This window comes from Antedon mediterranea, chromosome 10 (assembly GCF_964355755.1).
Source record: "Antedon mediterranea chromosome 10, ecAntMedi1.1, whole genome shotgun sequence".
Lineage (NCBI taxonomy): Eukaryota > Metazoa > Echinodermata > Crinoidea > Comatulida > Antedonidae > Antedon > Antedon mediterranea.
The window spans coordinates 22,909,225-22,935,279 of record NC_092679.1 but is presented as its reverse complement, the minus strand read 5'-3'; the positions used below and the strand labels follow the sequence as shown (position 1 = coordinate 22,935,279).

At 33.8% G+C, this 26,055-nt stretch overlaps 1 protein-coding gene across 1 annotated transcript in view; it reads left to right on the top strand.

The window, feature by feature from the left end:
- Positions 1 to 1,559: 1,559 nt before the first annotated feature.
- LOC140061189 (TOG array regulator of axonemal microtubules protein 1-like) overlaps positions 1,560 to 26,055 on the top strand; it is a 45,414-nt gene continuing 20,918 nt past the window's right edge. Inside the window, exons 1-11 of the mRNA XM_072107680.1 lie at positions 1,560 to 3,662; positions 8,259 to 8,412; positions 10,411 to 10,533; positions 13,602 to 13,775; positions 19,780 to 20,006; positions 20,415 to 20,629; positions 21,380 to 21,663; positions 22,043 to 22,153; positions 22,493 to 22,623; positions 23,410 to 23,845; positions 24,317 to 24,437. Coding sequence (XP_071963781.1) covers positions 1,755 to 3,662; positions 8,259 to 8,412; positions 10,411 to 10,533; positions 13,602 to 13,775; positions 19,780 to 20,006; positions 20,415 to 20,629; positions 21,380 to 21,663; positions 22,043 to 22,153; positions 22,493 to 22,623; positions 23,410 to 23,845; positions 24,317 to 24,437 — 3,884 coding nt within the window. The 5' untranslated portion in view covers positions 1,560 to 1,754. The remainder of the gene's footprint in view (positions 3,663 to 8,258; positions 8,413 to 10,410; positions 10,534 to 13,601; positions 13,776 to 19,779; positions 20,007 to 20,414; positions 20,630 to 21,379; positions 21,664 to 22,042; positions 22,154 to 22,492; positions 22,624 to 23,409; positions 23,846 to 24,316; positions 24,438 to 26,055) is intronic.

Below are 26,055 nucleotides of genomic sequence, written 5' to 3'. Positions count from 1 at the left end.
ATGGCCGGCCGCACCGTCCCAGATCAAATAAACATGTTTTAAGCAGATAGTTTGTCTCCATTCTTGAATGGGGTTAAATAAAATAAAATAAATAAAAGATACAATTTTAATTTTTAATCTTTTGGGCCGTTTTCAACATACATATGAGATGATTGTCCCCAACATAATCTAGTTTATTTGAAGAAAACAAATGTATATAAATATTTGTTGTTGTCAATTAGTGACTATTGTGTGACATTGTCGTGTAACTATTAAAACAACCGAATTAAGTTGTACAAGAAGAGGGGATTATTCGGCGAAGTGAAGTTGTCATTATAACAGTTTGGTATCCGTGTGGGTTGTTAATGCAAATTAGTTTGTGCAGGTGTAATGGGAAGGGTGGTATTGTTAGTCATTCGCGGTGAACACGCCACAAAATGAAATTTAAAAGTTAAATTTTAAGTAAACTATATGCCATTATATTTATTTTTCAATATATTACAGATTTCAGAAAACATAAACTGAACTCTGATCATATTACGTAACTTTCTCTTGTATTATTATGGACACATCCTCATGTGTTACTACTTCCAGTGTTTGTCATACTCGAAAGTGACACAAACACGAATCTGTCGTGTTTTAGACAAGTTGCTTGGCAACTACAAGCGGCCCGTATATAAATAGGTGAGATCGTGTGAGATAATCAATTCAATCAAAGATTAGTTTCATTTACCTTTAAATTGGTAATGCTTATGACAAGGGATTTGTAGGCCTACCGTAAACTGATAATTGGTGATGAACTGCCAATCATCCACGGAGTTGTCATTTTATTATTAGTACAGTATTAATATTTAATATGTATATTAATTATTATATAGGCTAGCTTCATACCGGCGATAACGATACCAACTTAACGTTATTATTATTATTATATCATTGCCTCTCTTTAAAAAGTATGCATAATTTATTCACTTTCACCAAAGATTAGATCGAAACAAACAATTACCAGCTGATAAACCTAATTTAAAGAAATCGGGTCAACTGGAAGCCCGTTGGTCTGGAAGTCATTGGTATTTTGGTTGAATTTAACTGTTTATTTTATTTCTTTAAAAATAATAATTGTTTGTGGCAAAAATTAAAACGCCGTGACACTGATAGGCATACAATTATAAAGTTCTTTATTTCTTGTTTGTGGCACAATGCATCTTTACAGTAATTAATAGTTTAGTGAGTGTACAATAAATAGACCTAATAAAATCAGTGTTCCAAAATATGGAATAGAAAAAAATATGATAAATAATGTAAAAACAATAAATAGGCCTACACATATAATGATACCATGGATACACTAATCTATTTTCAAATAAGTTACTTTGATTCAAGAGTTGATTAAAGACTACTATGATCCTTCCATAGTTATTATTAGCTTGTCAATCATTAATTAAATTAGTCTTATTATTCTAACACAATTAAACGTCTGTGTAATCACATTGAATGAAAAGTGACATCTCAGTTTGTATTGGGATCGGAAGAAGTGTTGACCTTTGTGTCAACCACTTTAAGTCACGTGACCACGGCAGCCATTTTCACCATGTAAACTGACACAACGCAACCAAACTCGGTTTTTGTTGATCTAAATATCTAAATTATATATTATTAACGTCTTTCTAGGACGAGTTTATAGTGTGAGCATTAAATATTGGAGTAAACATGGAAATTATCTAATGTTAAATGTTTCAATGTTGCTGTTTAAAGCTTAATTGAATGACTGTTTGATGGCCGGAACGGTTGCCAGGCCAAACGTACACAATCTCGGCGACCGTGATGTTCTTCGTGAGGACCATCGAGGCGATCATCGACAAATGATAGGTGATTTAAAATCTTCTCAAAGCATGGAAGAGAATGAGATTCTTCATCGGTTAGAAGATAACAATTCATTTCACAAAACTGAGGTTTTAAATTCATTACGTAGCAGCATACACAGTAATGATGGACAATTACCTTTTCAGGACTGCTCAATATTTTTCAAACGATTACAGACCATTCTTGTTGACTCTGACTGGGATGTCAGACATGAAAGTATACAACTTATTTCGGACGTAATACCTCATTTGAATAGTGAGCTCGATAAATGCATGGCCTACGTTTTACCACAGTTAATCAGCAATCTTGGCGATACTAAAGTTACAGTAAGAAAATCGGTAATTCAAACTATTCATGTTTACATGAAAAATACGCAAAATGTACGGCAAATTTTGAACGCAGTTGTAATTTATGGACTGGAGAGTGAAGATCCTAATATTAGAACCGAAACTACTAAACTACTACCAATGTTATTAACTCCCGAGTTCGCAAAAGAAGACTTGTCGAGCGTTTCTCATTCATTAGCTCGTAAATTGTCAGACAATAATAGAGAAAATTCAGAAATTGTAAGATGTACTTTAGAACGCGTACAAAATTTGGTTGGCGAAGATGAGTTCTGTTCATACGTAGATAAATTTACGCCGCCAGTGCGGCAGGCGTACTATCGTAAGTCAAGTAGAGCGAGTATATCAAGTGCACGTAGTGATATTTCAGAAATTGATATTTCAAATTCCGTACCGCCATCAGCAGATTCATCTAAACGAATTCGTGTTTTGGTCAGACAATCAAATAAATTCAATCATGATGTAGTGATTCTGACCGACGCACTGACAAGACAATTATCAGATGAAGAATGGAAGGTTCGCTTCAAAGGAGTAGGGGAACTCCGCTCTGTATTGCAGGACTTTCCCGACAACACCAGGATTATGCAAGAATTTCAAACTATTGTCGGCTTTATTTGTAATCTCTTAGACGATACTAATTTCAAAGTTGTTCAGGGCGCGTTAGATATTTTCCAAGTGTTGGTGAACAAATTAAAAATGGATATTAAACCGTTCTTGAAATTACTAATAAATGCGTTAAGTAAAAAATTTGGCGACGCAATGGTTGTTGTTCGACAAACTATAATGCAAATCATGATGCAATTGATGCAAATACTTTCACCGCAACCCGTTCTAGTCGTGCTTTTCGAAAGCTTACAGAACAAGAAGTCTAGCATTCGTGAGGGCGTATTGAATATAACGATCGCAGCGCTTTTGAAATTTCCAAGTAACGAATTTGATCTTGGCGAACTATCTAGAGAGATCGCGCCAACACTTAGTGATTCAAAGCGAAGAGTACGGCAGCCATCTTTGGAAGTATGCGCTGTGCTAGCATCCGCGATGGGTCCATCCAGAATCGCTCCACTTATTACGGCTGTCGATCAAGTGGAATTACAAATGGATGAGGATGGGGTTATGCGAGCTGTTCAGTCGAGACTTGCTCGCCGACAACTGCCCAAACTACGGGATGACGGATTGGTCGAATACGCTCCGATAATGCCAGTATCAGCGACGACGAGAGCAACGTCGTCGTGTAGTTATGATATTTTATGGATAATGAAAGCTGCTGGCGGGACCACGCAGACTCCTACTAGAGAACGAACGTTTGATCACCCATTGGAATTAGCTGAACTGTCGGAGGCTCCTCTGGTACGCTTCTCTAGTGCAGGTAAAGGAAGGGACAAGTTACTATGGCAAGATGAAAATGATAATAAGAACCCTCTTGTGAATGGAAGTCAAAGCGACAGAACGCACGCAAATAGTGCACCAAGTCACCAGGTAAGGCTTTATTCATCTATAGTGTACGGTAATGTTAATGATGTCAAATTTATATAGCGCTTTTTTAAAACAATCAACCGGTTGTCCCAAAGCAAATGCTCGATGATCACCATAGGTCTTTATGCGCCTATAGAGATATTATAATAGTGTGTGTACAGTACAGTAGGTGAAATAATACCATACCATGTTTGGCTTAAACAAATCCATGTTTTTACTGGTGTCTGCTGGCTTCCTTTGTGCTATTAATACTCCTGGAGAAAACATGCTTTAAAATGCAGATTGAACATGACCAAATATACCTGAAAATTTTCTTTTTTGTATTATGATAGACAATACTGCAGTTCTTTTTATTTAGTTATTTAATACATTCGGCAATCAAATACTTTCATTAAGGAACCATATCAAAATTATTTTACTGCACTTTACTGCAGTAACTACATTTTACAGTCAAACTTACTACAGTAACTCTTTACCTGTTTATGTAATTTAAATCAATGTTTATTGCAGTGACTGCCTCATCAAATTAATTTTTAATACATTACAAAGATACAAAGAACAGTTACAGCAGTGAGTATTACTGCTGTAGTAGATTACAACATGATCCCTAACTAACATGTTGTCTAACAGTTTATGTTTTTTGTATAATGATATCCAACAAGCAAATAGCCAGTTACAATATTGTGCGAATAAATTACCATATCCATGGCAGCAGAATTCTTCAGCATAAACAACCTGTTTAATTCTCTTTATTTACTATATAGGTGTACATTTTTGTCTACAAAACTCATAAGATATTTGGAGTTGTAAAAACCTGTATGTAGCCCAAAAACATTACAGAAACATTTTCGCCAGTGTAGCATAGCAAAAACCTATACAAAACAACCTTTGCGCTACACATTTCTAATATTGTGTAGCAAAAAAAACAATACAAAACTATGTTTCTCGACTTACAAATCAGTTTGATTAGCAATATTGCTAAACAAAATTTTTAAATGAAATTTTCCCTGAATAAACAGTAAATTTGAAATTTGAAGGCTGTAATTTATTTTTTGTCCTTGTTGTACAAAGCGTTTAAATAATATTATTCACACTATCTGTCTTTATATCCATGATCAGGTGATGTTTTCTATAATTACCATTTTTCTCAGGTTGGTGCACAGGAGTTGATTTTGCACGACACTTAAATTGATGTACTTTAATTTAGAAAATATAATACACGCACAATTCCAATTACTGATTTTCATGATTTGCCAAAGATGTTATTACCTGTAAATCATCCACAATCAACATGCGACAAACAGTTTAAGAACCAATCAATTTAAATATGCAATTTTCGATTGGGCTAGTGAAAATCTGACATTTTTCCAGAATATTTTCCAGGCCTGGAAAGTCATAGAAAATGTGACTTTTCATTAAAATGTCATGGAAAGAAAGATGAAAACATTGAAGAATATAAATCTTTCTTTCCTGTAGTTACATATTTATCTTTAAACAAAAAGAAGAAAAACATCATTTCTACTACAATTTATTGTTTACCTACTGTACCACTGTATCGATCTTTTATTATTTCAGATCGCTTTTATATTAAAGGAATTGAAAAGTCATGGACTCATCATTAGAAATTGCATGTAATTAGTAATTAATAATTATGAATTAATTCTTAAAGAAAAAAGTGTCTGTCAGAACATTATTAGACTGTCAAAGACCAGGCCTAATTGCTCTATTAAATCTAGTTAATTACCGTGTTAATTTATGCGATAATAATTAAACTGAACAATGTATCCTTGCCGTATTGACCCAAATAGATGGCTCCGTATGTCGGTTTCTTTTATATTTAAAATCGATAAACAGTTTACTGACACAGTTAGTTGTATAGTGGTGATGGAAATAACATACAACATACTGTAATGACCATTCTACAGTACCGTAGCTTACCAGAGTACATTGAAATTTATCTTAATTCAATTGTGGATGTTGATTTGTTCAGTTTTAAAGTTAATCACTTCCGTAAAAACTAATTATTATTATAAAATAAAAAAAAAAAAAATTAAAAAATCCATTGGCTGGCAGCCAATTTGATTATTTTTTGCTTTAAATTAAACATTTTTCAGGTAAATAATTTTTTTTTTTTCGATTCACTTTTTGTTCAAAGTGGTTAACTATTATGTGAAAGGGTGACAATACATCTTTAAGATACAGAGTATCATAACCACATACTGTATAGAGACACATTTTAAATTATCCGCATCAGAAAATCAAAGAAAGTCAAAGGTATCCGGCCCGTTTGTACTGTGCATTCATATTTCTCAAGGAAATTTCATTCATTGTTTAAACGGTAACAGCTTGGAGGTAGCTTTTGTATGTGATTCAAGTGAAATCTTGAGTATTGTTTACTTTACTTAATATCCTGTAAATTTTAACAAAGACAAAATCAAGTGGGCACTTAATTTACTAATAAATACTGTAACCATAATAATAACAGCTCCAAATAAATAAAAGCCCAATAAATTTTTTGGGAAAATTTGTTACAGTACTGTATGCATTGCCAAACAATTTTCAGAAGAAATGAAAAACATATTGTTCATATGGTACTCTGTGAAGTCTGTTCATATTGTACTCTTTGAAGTCTGTTCATATGGTACTCTGTGAAGTCTGTTCATATTGTACTCTGTGAAGTCTGTTCATATTGTACTCTGTGAAGTCTGTTTATATTGTACTCTGTGAAGTCTGTTCATATTGTACTCTGTGAAGTCTGTTCATGTGGTACTCTGTGAAGTCTGTTCATATTGTACTCTGTGAAGTCTGTTCATATTGTACTCTGTGAAGTCTGTTCATATTGTACTCTGTGAAGTCTGTTCATATTGTACTCTTTGAAGTCTGTTCATATGGTACTCTGTGAAGTCTGTTCATATTGTACTCTGTGAAGTCTGTTCATATTGTACTCTGTGAAGTCTGTTTATATTGTACTCTGTGAAGTCTGTTCATATTGTACTCTGTGAAGTCTGTTCATATGGTACTCTGTGAAGTCTGTTCATATTGTACTCTGTGAAGTCTGTTCATATTGTACTCTGTGAAGTCTGTTCATATTGTACTCTGTGAAGTCTGTTCATATGGTACTCTGTGAAGTCTGTTCATATGGTACTCTGTGAAGTCTGTTCATATGGTACTCTGTGAAGAAGTCTGTTCATATGGTACTCTGTGAAGTCTGTTCATATTGTACTCTGTGAAGTCTGTTCATATGGTACTCTGTGAAGTCTGTTCATATGGTACTCTGTGAAGTCTGTTCATATGGTACTCTGTGAAGTCTGTTCATATGGTACTCTGTGAAGTCTGTTCATATGGTACTCTGTGAAGTCTGTTATACAGTATCATTAACAGCCATTCTTGGAACTGGAGACCTCTAACCTTTAACAACATACAAGCGTCACATGTTTTACATTGCTTTGTATGGCCTAAAAATGAATCCTAATTAAGCCAACTACAAGTTCATTGGAAGAAGCCATAGACTAGCTTTTATTGCTTAACTATTGATTTATATTGATTTTTTAAAACTGAGATTACAAAATTGTGTTGTTGAGGTTTTTAATCACTAAGCAACCCATATTAAACAAATTACTCATACTTAAAGTTTGATAAATGCAGAATTTTGAAAAACGTTTTATTGAGTCTGTTCCTCAAAAACATAAACAATTTATTGGTTTTAAAAATATGAATTTTTGTTATTTTCTACAGGGTTGAAACATGGATTAACAATAACATTTGTGTGTAAATTGTGTGTTGTTGGGTAATGGTATTGAACAGTAGGGGTGCATCTGAATTGCTTTCACTCTCTTGACACCTCTGTCCCTTATTGCCCCAAAAGAAGCATCTAATTAACCGATCAGCAGCCTTTTGAGCTTTGAATAATTAGGGTGGTTTCTCCAACCCCATCTACCTAATTGGCTAATAAGATCTTTGCTAAAAATGAAATGCCTAGATAGACAGGCCTGCATTAATTTAGATAGTTTGTAAACAGAAGGCTGCATTCCCTTCTTTAGCATGAGTGGACAATCTACTTTAATCAATAACTTGATGAATAATTGATGTAATCGGTTTGTAAATGGATTAATGTAGGTTAAGGAATTGTACAGAAGGAATATGAGAGTTTTTTTCTTTATCTGTCTACCTACATACCTGGACAAATCATCATTAGCATATTCAGGAAAAACAGGCGAGGAATGAAAATAATAATCTTGTAATAATCTGCATGAGTGGAGTGCCAGAATTTGCCTGATGTGGTCATATGTACTGTATTTGCATGTGTGCAACGCTAGCATCCATTTGTTACCATGGGGGTTGGAAGCTCCGGTGTTATTATTAGACATTTTTAAGAGTACATGAAAATGATAAAGATAAAAATCCTTGTTTTTATTGTGGCACTACCACTGTTCTGCATTCATTGTGTGTGGTGTACTGTAGTATAACAATCTGCAGTATAAATCTGTTTTTTTACTGTTAATATTATTTTTTAATCTTTGAAAAATGTCATGGATGAATGATAACTATAACAAATTTAACTGTATTTCACAAAAAATGTTTGTTTTCTTGCTTACACAGAAAGATGATGGTAAGCATGCATACCGTACACGTCACACGTGGGGAAGTATCGATACTGATGCGCACGGACTGACAGAGTTGGCAGCACCCGGCAGGCGAAGGCACGGGTCTAAGGATAAAAATGTAAACTCTGCCGACAGGCCACCTGACACAGGTAATGTAAATTGTTTAAAAATCTACCGTAGTTTATTTTACAGGATCAGCTGGTACTGGTGGTATTGTACATTAGTGAGGTGTCCCAGTGATCCACCAACATGGTATATTAGTGAGTGAGATACCCAATGGTCAGCAAACATTGGTAAATAAGATATTTGGAGAGTGAGGTCAGCGGTCAGCTATCATATTGTTTATAATTGAGCTGACCCATCATCCAACAACATCATTAGTACAGTATTAATATATCATATTTGAATAAACGCCTCCCTTGAACGCCCCCCCTCCCCATAGAACATCATTTGGAATAAATGCCTCCCCCGCCCTCCTTGATTAAACGCCCGCCACATGCATCATATTACTTGTAGTAGAATTTATTTATTGATATGATCTACAATTTACCAAGCATTCTGATAAAAAATACATTTTTTATATGAGTGACCAAGCGGTCAGCCATCATCTCATGTATGACATAACATTTTTTTATATTAATATTACTTATTTTAAAAGCGCTTTACAATTTTCTGATATTAACCTATTTAACACAACTTCACTTTATAGACACCTTTGTCAAGTTGCAATATAAATTTCATTGTATTGATTTCACAGGTCTGTAATAGGTTAATAATAATAATAATAAATTATAGTCTCTTGTCATTCATCAGGAATATTTGTAATAAGACGCTGACTGAACACGAAATTGAGTAGTTGTCAAATGTTGACAACTTCATATCAATTATAAAGAGACAATGAATAAGACAGTTTTACTGAACTGTTAAATTATATTGACTGTGGTTTTAAAGAAATGAGACAACATTCCAACCCCCCCCCCCCCCAAAAAAAAAAAACAAACAAACAAAAAAACGATGAAAACAAATTGATTCAGAACCTGGTATTTAATAGGGTCATTCTTTATTTATTTATCATGGTATACTACATTATAAAACATAAAAAAGTAGTCCAAAAACTAGATTTTCTACTAAAATTGATCAGCAGTTGTGTTGTGGCGGATGAATATGTTCCCTGTGCAATATAAGAAATATAATATACTGTGTAATTTTCGTGTGCCAACACTCACGTTGCCGATAAATAAACAAAAGTCATCTACTCGATCTTGAACTCGGGTGGAATTGTCACTCCATTGCAAGACAACGCTTCAACCGCTGCGCCACGGAAGTTGCTTGAAGAAATTAATCATCTAAACTATTTTTAAACTATGCATACATAGCGCCCTCATTTGTTATAAGTCCACCCTAAATGTGATGAAACACCGTTTGTGATTGGTCAATACTCACGGTAGTAACCTAGTAACTAGTACGCGCTGAACATCCGGTGATTCGGCTCCTCGAAGATTGAGAAGAAGACGAATTGTTTATTCGGCCTACCTGATTATAATATTATTATTTTTAATAGGCTTATTGATGGAAATTCTTCTGTTAATTTAAACGACCTATCCTAGGCCTAAGTGAATATTTTATTGCCAAGGAATCATTAATTAGTAATTATCTGTATATTATTCTTCGCAAGGTAAGGTGTCTAGGCAGGCTGACTTGTTTAAATACAATACAATACAAATACTATAGGAGGCCTAGCCTAGCTTCACCCAACCCAGCAGACTTGTTCTTGGCTACAGTATATAATATAACAGATATTGCCTTTTATATCGGTTAAATATAAGATTTGACATCCCCTCGGTGGCGCTTCGGGAAATATATATTCCCTCAAACTTAATATCATTCCCTCGGGGATGTCAAATCTTATATTTAACCTCTAAGCAGTCAATATCTGTATATTATCTTATCCATTGTATAGTACTGTATGTTTTTGACTGTTGTTATTTTTATTGTAATTTGAACCTTTGAAGGCAAATTTCATTTACTTTGTATTTGACAATAAACTTTAACTTGAACTTGAACTTGAGATTTTATTTGCAATCAATTTTTGTTTATATCTTAATATTATGGGGTTTTATGTTTATATTTTTTAAAATTCTTTTTAGGTGGATCCTATCGTCAAATGCATTTAGACATGTTGAAACGTGCTTCGCTTTCAGGGAATACCAACTCATTCAAACCACCAATGGGTTACGGTCAAAGTCAAAGTGCGCCACCAACTGAACGAGGTATTTAAAACTAGCGATTATTATAACATTACAGTCAACTATCCCAATACCGGATTCTCTGAAAACCAGAAATTCTCCCAAAACCAGACTTTTCTTGAAATCCAATCAGTCCCAAATTCATTTTTACCATTAAAAACACATCCCAAATACCAGACTTTCTGGACAGACATATTTGGCTAGCCCAAAGGTGTCCGGTATTTGGATAGTTGACTGTATTTACTATTATGTTAATTGTTTATTAATTAAAGTAAGTTTAAAATTGTTAAGCAATTAAATTTAAAATAGATATAGAAAGCGTTTGCTGAATGTATGCTAGTTTGTGAGTTGGATCGATCACTCATCATTCAAAAGCACGTAAAATTCTCACAATTTTTGCGAAAAGTTGAGCATGCTGAAGTACCTTCAATCGTTAAAATAAAGCATGGCACGTGATACAAAATTAACCAAATCAATGGCAAGGATGCACTTGTGTGCTAATTACCAAATAACGATGTCACATGACCCTGTATTGTCCAACCAAATTGCAAGAATCTAATCGGATGTTATATAACTAATAAATACTTACTAAATCTATTGGGAAAATGTTTTGATGGATATTAAGGACAGGTACGTGTGCAATTAAAATGTTTTATGTTATTGAACGTCAAAATGATGGATAGACTTGTTTGTATAAGCTGTTTAATCTTCACGTGAATGTTATGATCTTAAAAAAAAAAATCGAAAAATCAATATTTAAAAAAAAAACTAAAGAATAAGCTATTTATTTTATTTTTTCGACAGACGCAAAAATGATAATTTCAATGTCAGAATTCATCACATTTTTTAAAAAAAATTTCCTGAAAAAAGATTTTTCCATTAAACTAAAATTAGTATCAACAAAATTGTTGAAGAATGATGCAGTAGGGACTTGGATTTTGTTTTATATTTATCAAACAGCGAGAAATTTGCCAATTACAGGATGGATAAACTATAATTATCATTCTTATATTATAAACATTAAAAAAAAAGTCTAAAAGTAGAAAGAGTTGTGACACTAGTTTTGGAATTGGAAGGCAAGCATGTTTAACCACCAAGCATCTATAGTTCCAGTACATTTATGTAATATTACTATACGTCTTTTTTTACTCCTCAGCACAGGTAAAATACACTCGCCACTCTGCATTTTTTTCCGCCAAATTGAATCCACAATCGCAATTGCCGACTTGGCGAACGGCTAGTGTGAGCCTAGCTATCCATATTTGTCCTTACGACCCTTCCTTCCTTTTGTGATATAAATTTTCTGATCAGGTCAATAATGTAACGTTGCTATATATTGACTGCGTTCTATTTGTAATATCCGGTCTATGCATTTCTAGTCTTGACAATACTGTGTTTACCATATATGTTTAATACTCCATGTATAAATATAGATGTACGGTATTGATTATCTATAATTGCATTAGGTTTTTGTTTGTTGTGTTATTTAATAGTAATATTGTTACCTCGATATTTTGCATTAATTTACTCTTGCCCTAATTTCTTGATATGCATGTACAGTGTGCCATACAACACATTCTGTATGATAACGATGGATGCTATGGTTATGACGGACCATCTTTGTAAACTCTAATCCCTGACTGGAAGTCTTTTATTTTCTGTCAAATTGTAGTCGACAGGAGGGATTTGATTGTAGATGGTGATATGCTTTCTCAGAGATTAATTTACCGGCATTAACAGTGAACACTAGGAAAATATACCACATTATACAAAAACATAGGGAGATCTGCTTTGTTTACAATTTTTATACCCAACCTGGAAATGTTTAGTGATGTCATCGCAGTTTACCATTCTCCTCAATTAGATCTTTACACAGCTTCAATATTTTGTTGATTGCAAAAAAAACAAAAATGTTAACACACACAGTGTAGTAGTGGTTGACTTAAAGGTCAGTCTTCCATTACATAATATTGATAATCACTTTGCAAGGATTTGTTTACAATGACCTTGTTATCATTAAAAACATGCATGTGCTGTAGGCTATTATTTACATAATAAATGTTAGTAACAATTATAGAAATACCTTGATCTTGTTTGTCTACTAGTAGTATGTTCAATTACAGTAGAACTCATCCTTTGGGAGACCTCTATTTAGGGTACACCACTAAAAGGTTTCCCTGAAACATAGGGAAATACTGTATTATATGTTTTTACTACGGTCAACCCTTATTAATTAGACACCCCTATTGAGAGACACTCTATTGGATCCAAAGTTGTCCCCTTAATAGGAGTTCTACTGTATGCCTATAATTAGGGCCCTCTCACTGACTCAACCTCCAAGTCTAGATGTAGATGTACAGTATGTCTTACTTGTTCAGGCCTAAAAAGTCTGGTACAAATTCCTACCACAATAGTTATAATTATGTACAACAGGAAGAAGTACACACTCTATTTAAACCTACACATGGTATGTAGTTATGAATAAGTTAATGCATAATAGTTCATTCACAGCATAAAATAATTACATAAATAATGTATCCGGATGAAAACGTCAATGACATTTGTGTTGATAATGATAAATAGGAAACATTTTATTACACAGGGACAATTAGGCAGGCAGAGTTCACTATTAATATTATGTAAAAGTAATCGACCTCAGATTAACTGGAAACTGAGGAAATTTGGATGAGAACCTTACGTTGCAGCCACAGTGCAGTACCTGCTATGATGAGGACAACTGTCCCCATACGCTTTTCTAATACCAGTAGCAAGTTCCTTTTAGTACGGCCGACGCCTGTCGTGAACGACGATGTCAATATGCAAAATGTCTTAGATTCTAATGATCCTACCTCTTTTAAATTATAGTTAGGCTTTTACTTTTCTAATTGATGGAACGTTTCTCAATTGGTTAAAAATGGAACATCCATTGGCACTATTCTATCCCACAATGCCTTTCAGACGATGCTCTGGGTGATTTGCTAACATCTATGAATATCAAATTTTTTTTTTATTTGATAAATAATGCATGTTTTGTTGATTACATATTGACTGAATTCAAATGTAAAGTTCATTTGAATTTTTCTTTTTTACAGAATCAAACACACTGGATATGTCCAATAATCACAAGTATGTACCGTCATTTGCGAAGAATGATCGAGAATCGGAAAGGAAAACGAAGAATGTGGCAAGTTTATCAAGCTCGTGGCCGGATTCAGCATTTAATGATGATCCAATTAGAAGCAAGAAAAAGGAGGATTCCCGAACAGGTTTGTTTATTATTAGATTATATTTTCAAATTTGTTTTCAACAGTCATGATGCATCATATTTGAGGGCTATCCATACACAGTAATTTAAGTAAAAAATCAATCTACAATGCGGTGTAGACTATTATTAGTATCTAGTTAATTATAACTTTCTTTTGGTCAATTTTTTGTTTTTAAAACACAACAAATTACACCAACTGTCAGTGTCACTTGTTTTTTTCAATATAAAATAGAATAGTCTGGATTAAATCTTTGACGCTCGTTAACAAAATAAAACTATCTCTTCCACAAAAACTAATATAGAATGATAGAAAACATCTTTTAAGCCTAGTCTGCTTATTTCTCACAACAAAACTATAAATAGATATTTTTCCTAGTATCTTTAAGTAGATTCATCTTAATGTCACTGTACAATGATGTCCATTTTTCTGTAAATCGTTGATCTGATTTTAATAACGAAGCAAGTTAGTTTACTGATTCTATAGCAACTAGAGTAGGCTATTGTATTGCGAAGTGTGTTGACAGACTGCATTGTAGTTTTATAATCTTCACGATAACATTATACAATGGAATATGATGCATGAGATTTCCCTAGGTATTTAGTTAAGCTGCTAGGTAATGTTGTATTTTTTATTAGGGTACATTTTGCTTTGTTGTGAATGTATTAAAGCCATTATTCATGCATAATCGTTGTCATCGTTCGCAATAAAAAAAAAAAAAATAAAAAAAAAATAAAAAAATCAATAAATAAAAAAAAAAAAAAAAAAAAAGTATTGTAAGAATAAAGAGTTAAGGTGGTAGGTAATGTTGTATTTTTATTAGAGTACATTTTCCTTTGTAGTGAATGTCCTAATCGTTGTCGTTTCGTAAAGTAATTGTAAGATTAAAGATTTAAGACAGAATCAATTCATTATATTTGAATATCTCTATTATTTCTATTTCTGTTTTTCTGTCACATGCCATAAAAATGTTTTAAAAACAGGTTTCCTCATTTCCACTATTTCATACTGTACATGCCAACATCTGAAGTTAAAAAAACGGAACATGTTTTTTTTTGTCAACGTCCTCTATTTATTATCAAAACCAAGAGAGGTTTTAAGGAGCTTGGGGTGTGCCGTGACAAGCGTTATCGCATTGTGGTTATATGAATGATGGGAATCCCCTTTCTGTTTGGAAAAATTTTACAATTATGACCACAGATGGTCGTACAATGGCTTAAATATATTTGCTTGCAGATGGTTACATGTTTAACCATGTTCCTAGAACATATGGTCGTCATGGGGGAGTTGCCCTCATGTACAAAGCTGGTCTACAAACACGCTCTCTGGACTTACCTGACTGTAGTACTTTTGAATCGTTGGGAATTCAATTTAGTAACGGAATTCGAACACTGCGAATCATAGTTATCTTTCGTCCTCTTTCTAGCAAGAAAAATGGTTTCACCGTCTCACATTTCTTCAATGAGTTCTCTAACATGCTTGATACCATTGCATTAGTACATTCCGACTTGCTCATTGCCGGGGATTTCAACTTTCACCTTGACAAATCCGAGAATAGGGAGGTTATGCAGTTTATGAGCCTTCTTAAAGTTTATGATCTTAATCAACATGTTCACCAACCAACCCATGAGGCAGGTCATACTCTTGACCTGCTTATTACCAAATCAACTGACACTTTTCTAACTGATGTCAATGTGGGCATCCCACATATATCTGACCACTCAGCCGTACATTGTAAGTTACAGTTAAATAAACCGCCGCCAACTCAGAAAATAGTTTCTAGTCGTAACTACAAGAATCTCTGTGCTGACTCTGTTGTCAGTGAGTTACTACCACTAACACTGACTGTATCTCTTCCATGTGACATTGATGATGCTATATGTATGTACAACTCTACATTGCGTTCAATCATTGATAAACTTGCTCCAACTACAGTACTGGTCAGAGCACTTTCGACATTCCTCGAGTGTTTACCGAGCGTTGTTCGAGTATTGCTAGCGATATTCACGAGCGTCGCTATCCTCGAATAATACATTAAGGTCACAATCCACGCATGAACGGTTTTATCGAGCAGGGATTTCCGGCGAGCAGTTTATCCCGATGTCATTGTCTTTCGTTATTAGCGTGAAAAACTAGGCCGTTGTCGGCGATAATAATTTATTTTAGAAATAGCAAATGTCAATCAACAATCAACAAGTCAGTGATTAACACTTTAACCAAGCTTATAATAGACGATTTTCGTTCGCTCAGTCGTGACCAGCCGAGTGTAACAAACAAAAATAACATAGCGTTTTCAGGGTATTTCAGGACACCATGTTGATTAAAAATTGTACCGCCTGAAATGTCAGTAATTGATTCTATTGTTATTTATTTCAAAGGCATACCATGTCATTTTTGGGGGCTCTTTAGATGTTTAATATAATAAAAATCATTTAATAATGTTAGGCTTACTTTATTAGGCTTAGTATTTATATGTCAGACTCAACTCTTGCTGCGGGGAGAAAGTGCACGGTAGAGCATAATGTAAACAAAATGTCACTTAAAATGCTTTGGTATATTTCTACATAACATATTTAGATTGAATACTTGCTTTATAAATTCTTCATTTATTAGACCACTTAATAAGTTGTTGAATTGAATATTCTACGAGAAACCAACAAAGTACAAACAAATTATTTTCCGACATTTGTCTCTCGTGTGATGTACACTATAAACAACAACGTTTGGTAAATGGTACAATCCACTTGAGGGGTGTCCATATTTTATTATCACGTAATTGACATAGGCAAGGTTCGTGTGAAATCAGAATTTCAAAAATAATAATTTTAATAACAGTACGAGTATATTATAACAGTTTTTATCTATTAAAAAAAAAACGATACTTAAGGATGTTGTTTTTTCCACAAAATCATTACCCCATTTACTACACTGTACTCTTCCACTGTTAATTGAACCATGTGATTGATCTCATAGTTCAGTCAGTAAACACATGGTCTGCAGCCGTGGTGCCGCAACTCGCACATGGCTTAGTTTGAATGTTGTGCAGAAAGAAAAATAAAATCATACGTTAAGAAATTACATTTATTTTCAATTAATTACCGTAGCATAGCCTATGTACTGTATGTAATCATCACCGATATAATTATTATGTATATCTAATGAACAGTATAAATAAACAAAATAAATAAACTGCATCAAAACGATCGTTTTTGTATGCCCTGGAAAAAATCAACAGAAACAACGGAGAGCTGATGAGAAAACCATGTGCTTGCGGCGTGACGTCACATCGCCCAAAGTTTCGTAAATCTAGGGTTGATGACCACCAACATAACAAAGATCGTAGATGCGCGTCTATGCGAGAAGTGAGCGAGCGATAGCTATCATCTTGGTGTTGTTGACTCGGAATTTGAAGATATGAATTTTACCATGATTTTAAAGCTGTTCATGTGAATTTTAAACGTATATTTTACTGTTTTTTTATTATGTTAATTAATATATACTTTGTATTATTTGTTGAAGATAAACAAAGTCGGTAATCTAAAGATAAAAAGGGCTCATATATTATGTACGTATGATTGATTTCTATTGTTGTTGTAAAACGTTCACGCTTCGCTGGTCGAGGTCAGCACTCGATCGCTCGATCCCTCGATAAACGCTCCACAAACACTCTAGAAAAACAGCAGAAAAACACGAGCGGGAATGTCGAAAGTCCTCTGACCAGTACTGTAAGTCACGTCTGGTGACTATTCGACCGCAAACTCCATGGTATACTGATGAGATACGAAAACAGAAAAAAGTAAGAAGGCAGCTGGAGAGGAAATGGCGTAAGACAGGTCTTGAAACTGATTGGAAGGCTTACACACATCAACGCCAATGTGTATCATCACATATTCATACTGCAAAGTTGGAGTATCACTCAGTTCTAGTAAATAATGCTGTAGGCGACCAGAAGCAATTATTCAAAATTGTAAACGCTTTACTGCAAAGAGGAAATAAGACACCCTTACCTACCTGTAAATCAACCAGTATTGCTGAACGTTTCTCAGAGTTTTTTAATGAAAAGATCATTAAAATTCGATCAGGATTTCCTCAATCTGTTCTCCAAGATGCGCATACATTTAGTACAAGGGCTCCTTTAAGCTGTCAACTGTCTATTCTTGAACCAACCACAGATGAGGAGATCGAGAAATTGATCAAGGCATCCCCGATAAAATCTTGTGAGCTAGATCCTATTCCAACTTGGCTTTTAAGGGATTGCGCTCCTGCAATAGTTCCAGTGCTAATGAAATTAGTTAATCTTTCACTTATCACATCCACAGTACCGCAGAATTTAAAGAAAGCACTTGTACGGCCTTTGCTGAAGAAGACTGGCCTCAACTGAGAAGTTCTTAAAAATTATAGACCAGTTTCAAATTTATCCTTTGTTTCGAAGCTTATTGAGCGTGTTGTTGCAGTTAGACTCTCTAACCATATGTCAAATCACAACCTCCATGAAACTTTACCAATCAGCATACAAAGCTAACCACAGTGTGGAGACAGCGCTTCTACGTGTTCAGAATGACGTTTTGACATCAATAGATAATCAAGAACTTGTTATTCTAGTTTTACTAGACTTATCGGCTGCTTTTGACACAGTAGATCACTCACTGCTTCTTCATAGATTGTCACATGATATCGGGGTAAGAGATCAAGCATTGTCTTGGTTTACATCATATCTAAGGAACAGAACCCAGGCCGTCTGCATTGGTGATGTTTCATCGGATGACCTTCCTCTATTATGTGGCGTCCCACAAGGTTCGGTGCTTGGACCACAGCTGTTTTCCATCTATGTTGCACCAGTTGCTGAAATAATACGAAGACACGGATTATGTCATCATTTCTATGCAGATGATATACAAATCTACGTTTCTGTCAAGCCTTGCCAGACCAAGTTTCTGTCCGCCGTAAAACGGTTAGAAGCATGCACTGCTGAGATTAGAAAATGGATGGGCTCCAACTTCCTCAAGCTAAATGATAAAAAGACCGAGGTGATCCTATTTGGTTCTGTTCAGCAGAGAAAAAAGATCCGGTTTGATGGCCTACATATTGGTGGCGTGCTAGTCAATCCATCAACTGAAGTTCGTAACCTTGGTGTACAACTTGATTGTAAAATGACCATGGAATCGCATATCAACAAAATCTGCCGATCTGCTATTTTCCATTTATGTAACATCGCCAAGATCAGACGTTACTTGAACCATTTTGCAACAGAGTAGATTGTACATGCTTTTGTTACCAGTCGGCTTGATATGGGAAATTCCCTGCTGTATGGTCTGCCAAAGAAGCAGTTGCGGACACTCCAGAAGGTGCAAAATTGGGCAGCTCGCTTGGTGATGTGTGCCAAGAAGTATGATCACGTCACACCATTGTTCAAAGAGTTAAATTGGCTACCCATGGAGTCACGTGTTAAATTTAAGATCCTGCTGCTGGTGTTCCGATGCCTAAATAGTTGCCCTCCAAAATATCTCTCAGAATTGTTGACAGTCAAGAAGGGAAAGCGAGAACTAAGATCTAGTCATCAGGTGCTACTGGACATTCCAAGGAGCAAACATAGTTGGGGAGATCGGACTTTCAGTGTTGCTGAACCTAGGCTCTGGAACCACCTACCCTTGAACATTAAACACACATCGTTATCGAGTCACTTTAAGTCACTACTCAAAACTCACCTTTTCTGATTTTTTTTTCTACAGCGCCATGAGCAATGAATGTTGGAATGGCGCTATATAAATCAAACGATTGATTGATTGATAAGCCTTTTTTTTTATTTTCAAAAACCAACTACTACGACTATTAGTATAATATAAATAAATGTAAAAGAAAAGCTAGGAGATGGTACCGAATTGATAGGGAAATTAAATACCTAGTTTGATGAATTCAATAAAACGTTATGTCAACTTAGTTTCCATGGAGTTTTATTCAGAGGCGCATGTAATAACTATTATATATTTTCATTTTTACCATACTGTAGATCCTCTATCGACATATCATCCCGGAGATTTCTACCGCAATACAAGTCCGAAGAAATCCAAACCGACAATGTCACCGATTCCACTGAAACCTGCGTTGGTGGGAAAAGTCAATAGATCAGAAGGGAAACGAAACGGTCGTTTATCACCATTAGACAAGAGCCCGAGAGAGGACGTGGACGATTGGGACCAGTCGTACGGGACAATGAAATCTGATGATGAAGACTTGGTAAGCTCCTTTTCAAATGTTTAGTTTCGCTATAATGCCGTGTGAACACTTGCGCAAATTTTAATATCCTCATTGTTCTGCATTCAATTGGCGGATCATGCATAACAACTATGTGTACTTTCTGCACGATTTCTCAATGACATCACAGGTTCTTGTGCAGACATTTAATTAGTATTCATTATTTGTGTATGATATATTTTTTATTAGCTATAATATTTACTGTAAACATCACATATTAACATGTATTTGTTCAGTTCATACAATAATATCATTTTGTATTGTATGCAATTTTATCAATGTGTATGTTTCACATACAATGTATTTATATAAAATTACAAACGTTTATTTATAATTGCCGTAGTGCTGAACAATTGAAATGCTTAAAATATTTGTTTGTTGTTTACATAGATGGAAACTTCACTGCAGCGTTTACGAGCTAGTGCCGATAAAAGAAAAAAGAAACATCAGGCCGTGAAAAGCGATTACATTGAACGAAATGGATATAGCAGTGATAAGTCCCTCTCGCCGTCTTCGGACCTTGGAGAGAGCGGAATATACAGTATGACTTCAACGTTTAATACGTATTCAACAACAGAGAGCAAATCATCGCCTAAAAAGAAAGGGTAAAAACTTTTGAATTTTCCAGTACTGTAGAGCTCATCTATTATTCATATATATTATTTAATTTATATTTAAATGAATTTCTGGAAGGATTTAATCAAGATTATTTGAATTTGAATGCCACATCATACACACAGCATTATTCTAGATAGATAGATAAATATCAGCAGGTTTTCAGTTGTCCGTACTTAAGTCATACATTCTGTCCGTACTTAAGTCATACATTCAATTAAGTTGAGGATAGAATTTAGCAACATTGAAAAATGCATACTTATTTCCAATTTGTCAATTTTATAAGATTCCAATTATTATCAACCTTTGTTAGACTGGTATACAATAGAATTTATTTCAGCCATGAACTACATTTCTATTCATCTATTCCATTGTTATTAATATATATTTATAATATTTAAGAGCAAATATATTCTAGAAATTGCAGCTACTTCTCATTAGAAGTATGTCAGAAAATGTATGTACATATACAAGGGACCATGACAACATTTATTCTACTGCAGCTACTGCAGTAACTATGTTTGTTGTTTGCTCTTTAACCTGTTGTGCAATTATTTAGTCATATTTACAGGTATTGCAACTTCTACATTGAAAACCTAAATTCATAATATTTGAAGTAAAAATATTTAGTTACTGCAGTAACAGCAGTAGATTAATTTTGATGTGATCCCTAAATTCTCATACATTTTTTATTTATTAAAATTGTAATTGATATTTGTTTTTAAATTTTTATTTTTAAGGGGAAAGAAAACTAACACCGCCGACTCTCCCTTCACTGGAAAACCTGTAATGGCACGAGGCATGTCGGCGAAAAATGGACGACGGACGTCGCCAGACACCGAACCAAATCCATTCGAGTACAAACCAACAAGTGGTGCTACATTTCAAACGAAACAAACAGCAAATGTCAGCGTAATTGGACGTGCGTATGGGAAAAACGATAATGGTTATACTCGAAGCAACTCACCGCCTGTCCCGACTATCGCTAACGCTAAAAAGACTGCACGGGAAAGACGGCGTCAAGGTAATACTACCTTATATTTAAAAAATAGTATTTAAAAAAAAGAAACAACTGACTTTGAAATGCAAAATCAGAACACGATAGAATAATCTTTATTGTTTAAATGAATAATTTGTACATACAAGGATTGAATACAGTATGTGCTAGTGATGATGCTATCAAATTGCTCAGTAGAGGATGTGAATTCAACCTGCGTATCTGATTGGCCGATTGTTGCAACCATATTTGGCTAGCTTTTTGAGCTATGATTGTATTTGGAGTTGACAATCTAATGTAATCATTGGCGAGTTTCAAACTGGATATCTGTAATTTTACAGTCTTTTAAATGTCAGTTTTTATCTATGATGTCTTCTAACATAAATTTTTCTTTTTTATACTTTAGCACAAACAACACCGTTGTCAATGGCGTCTGTCAATCATATAGGTGGCATAGACCTGACAGATGATGGACAGCCGTCAAATCATAGAGACATAGGAGTTGTTGTTGGCAAAGGTAAAGAAACAACAATTTGTATATAGGCCTTGGTTTCTTTATTGAACATTCTGATTCGGTTCTTCAACACAAAATCCAGTTGCTGTAAGATTCACGCTTCATTGCTTGTAAGATCCTAAAGGTCATTGTTTGTCTAAAAAACATTGGCCTAAGACAACCTAGGCTCTGTCATCTCTGCGGGTGAAATCAATTATTGCAAGCAACTTTTGTATACTGCGTAGTCCAGGGACGTTTTTGTTATCCAATGAGAAGCATTCTACTATGGACATTCACTTTTTCTTTAGGAGGGACCTGTGTCATTTCATCCAAACTATGTATTACTAAGATATTTTCTTATAGGTGTGTTTGGACAAGGCAGTGATAGTAACTTAGATGGACCCGTAAGAAAAATCAGCCACACTTCCACAGGCTCAAAGGGCAGTTCATCAAATGTAGCATATTCACCATCTTTCGAGGATAGTGATGAAGAGGTATACAAAAATTTTTTTTTATGAAGCATATGAAGCAATATGCAAAATGATTAATACAATATATTAAAATTTTTTCTAAATAATGATTATTAATTTTATTTAAAGATGTATTATCCCTTGAAACACAAAAAATGAAGGTCAAAGTATTCTAAATTTAAATTGGCCACATCAAAGTAATATTAAAGTTATTCACTTTAAGTCGAAAATTCGAGCCAAAAACAACATGTTTACGTAATTAACAGGTAAATTAATTTGATTACATTTCGTCTGGAAAATCGTCGCGAGCGAAAGTAAACAAAGATTTCAAACCACGAGTATACATTATGCATGATGCTAATTAGTATTGTTTACAACTCATCACGGTTGAGAAGGTGTTTTCACACAGATCGCGAGGAAGTTTTATGATTATGTATACAGAGTAGCCAAACAAGCGCGTTGTATTATGAGATATGTTTTGATCGAAAACTTTGACTGGAAGTCAAAGTTATTTTTGGAAAAAAAAACGTTTGTATTTCAGTTAAATTTTTTTTTTTTTCGACTAATTTTTGGTGAAAGTTAATAACTATTATGATACTTCAAAATGACCCACTTTTTTTCGAAATCTTAATTTTTTTATTTTTTTGGAATTAGTCAAAGGGACAATACATCTTTAACAAAATTATGTAGTATTGAATATTTTAAAATAAATTTTCAAAAATGTTGTGATTTTCTCTTTTTAGATGATTTTCATATGTAAATTCGTATGTAAATTAGATTAGATTAACACTTTTCATCTTTATTTTGTAGGATATTCCATTGCATGGGACCTTTTCAAAATCAACAATTGAAAAAGTAAAGCAGAAAAATAAAGAAATGGAATTAAAACGTGCACAAAAAGACCAAGAAAGAGAAGAGTTAGAAAGATTACTAAAAGAGCAAGAGATTGAAGAGAGACAATTCCAGTTTGAGGAACACAGAAAAGAACAGATTGAAAAACAACGACAACGAGAAGCGAAGCAGAAAGAACGGGAAGAGAAGCTACGTCTTGAACGTGAACAGCGGCAGCGCGAGCGTGATGCGAGAAAAACAGCTATGAACGACGAACGTGAGGCGAGAAAAAGAGCGTTGGAAATTGAGGGTAAAAAGAAAAAGGAAGCAAGACAGAAAGCTGAGGAGGAAAGAAAAGAAAAGATTGCAAATCAGAGGAAGAAATTAAAAGAAATTGATTCATTTGTCATTGATGGTAATTTCTAAAAAATAAAAAATAAAAAGATATAATTTATGAAATAGTAGGCAAAATATATATAATTTTTTTTTATCTTTCATTTCAATAGTACATTACAAAAACAATTAACAAAAAATTACAATACAATTAGTGACCTTTACAGATATAAAACATACAGATAAAGAGTAGGCTAAAAATTGATTGCCACTACTACTATTACCACTGATAACCTAACATGAATAAAAAATGTCAGTCAAAAAAAATGCTTTGAATTTCCACAGCCATTTAAAAAAAACAAACTAAGTAATGAAGTTATTAATAGTATATTATTGATCAAAGTTTGCATACTGAGGTTATGATAGACATGGGGCAACGCTACATTATTTAGTTCCAAATGAGAAAAATACATAGAATAACAAGGTCAAAGGTGATGATGCATTCACTAGACAGAAGATTATTGGTCCTAATGAAACTCCATTTTTCTTTCAGCTACTCCAATAACTCCACGACTTTCACCTAAAACCAATGATAATTCGGTTTCACCAACGGAATTCTCAACGCCATTGACGATTACATATAAACCACCAGTTTCTAGAACAAAACCAAAAATGTAAGCACTTTACAAACAATACAAGAACTATTTGTTATTCTTTTCTTCACTTTGGCATGTCATGAACTATGCATTTTTCATGGCCATAACTTAATTTCTTTATCCCCATTGATATTCTGCAAGACTATTTTTCTGGGCTAAATCCAACTTACATTTTCTTTGTTTTTTTTGGTTTAAATTCACAATTTTCTTTTCCTTTTCTTTTTTTACTGGACTGACCACATCAATACTCAAAATGTGTAATACTATAATTATATAAATTGTAATAGTATATGTGTAAGATATCTTTCCCACAATGCATTTGGACTGTCATGGTGGTTAACATGCCTTTCTTATATTCCATAATTCTGGTCTCTAGTCTCGGCGGCTCTTGTCCATTGGTTTGCTAGTATACTGTAATACCACATTTTCCAGATGGCAATAACGATGTCACAAGAACCATATTTGATATGAAATATGACTTCTATTATTAATACTTTACCTTGCATAAGCAATCAATATTGCTTATTCATAAGCTCTCACTAAAGCTATGATCACATTACTTGTAGTAATTTACCTGAAACCCAAATAAATTACAATCCATTGAAATTCTAAAAGAAAATTGATACTGAAACAAATTTATCTTTATATTGATAATATTTAATAACATTGCTTCTAGCCTACTATTATTTAGTTACTTGATCTATAATATGAAAGTTAAACAGTAGACGTATTAGCCTTTAGAAATGACAATTTCTATACCTCGTGAATTACTGTTTCCATTAGGTGTAATGTATAACTTGCGTAATTACTATGGATATCACATTTTTTTTTCTAAACTTAAGAAAGGTATGCACAGAATGAATTTCTGATTTAACAGGTGACCAGCCTAGATGTTTGCATTTACATAATTTGACCTTTTAAATCAACTCATTTTTGACTATGATACAACCCGTTATTCGATCCGCAAACAATCGCTGTATGATGCTACATAATTAACTCTAAGAAGCTGATACATTGACGAGAAATACTGTACTCATCACTAATAATTGTTTATAAATGATTGTTCTCTATAAAAATACAAAATTAAATGAATGCATTCATTTTATGTATTTTATACTCACCGAAGGGATTGCAGATTTTGTTCGTTATGAATTCACCACTAAAATATGAATGGGAAACATGTATACAACGTTTATTTAAAGGAAACGGAAAATAAATCAACTATGAAACAAATTGACAACAAAGTTATTATACATGATGTCATTTCATGTCAACATTTATTTCTTCTTTCAACAATAACATTAACATTTGACAAAATAAAATTAAGTATTAAATATATAATTAATATACTTTTGATTCAAAATAAACATATAAAATTCTAGAAATATGCAAAAAAAAGAGAAGAGAATAGAGCCCTATAAGTTATACATCACTTGGACTACTCCAATTGACACTTGTCAGGCACAATAAATGTAAAACATTGTGCGTAATGATGACAAACACTAACACTGTATAATCATCACTTTCTGCAAAAGATCTGTCATAAAAATGCAAGTCCACATTTATTGATTGATTATTGAATCATGTTTTATTCAATTTTCTTTATTGTATTATAATAATATTGATTATTCAGTAA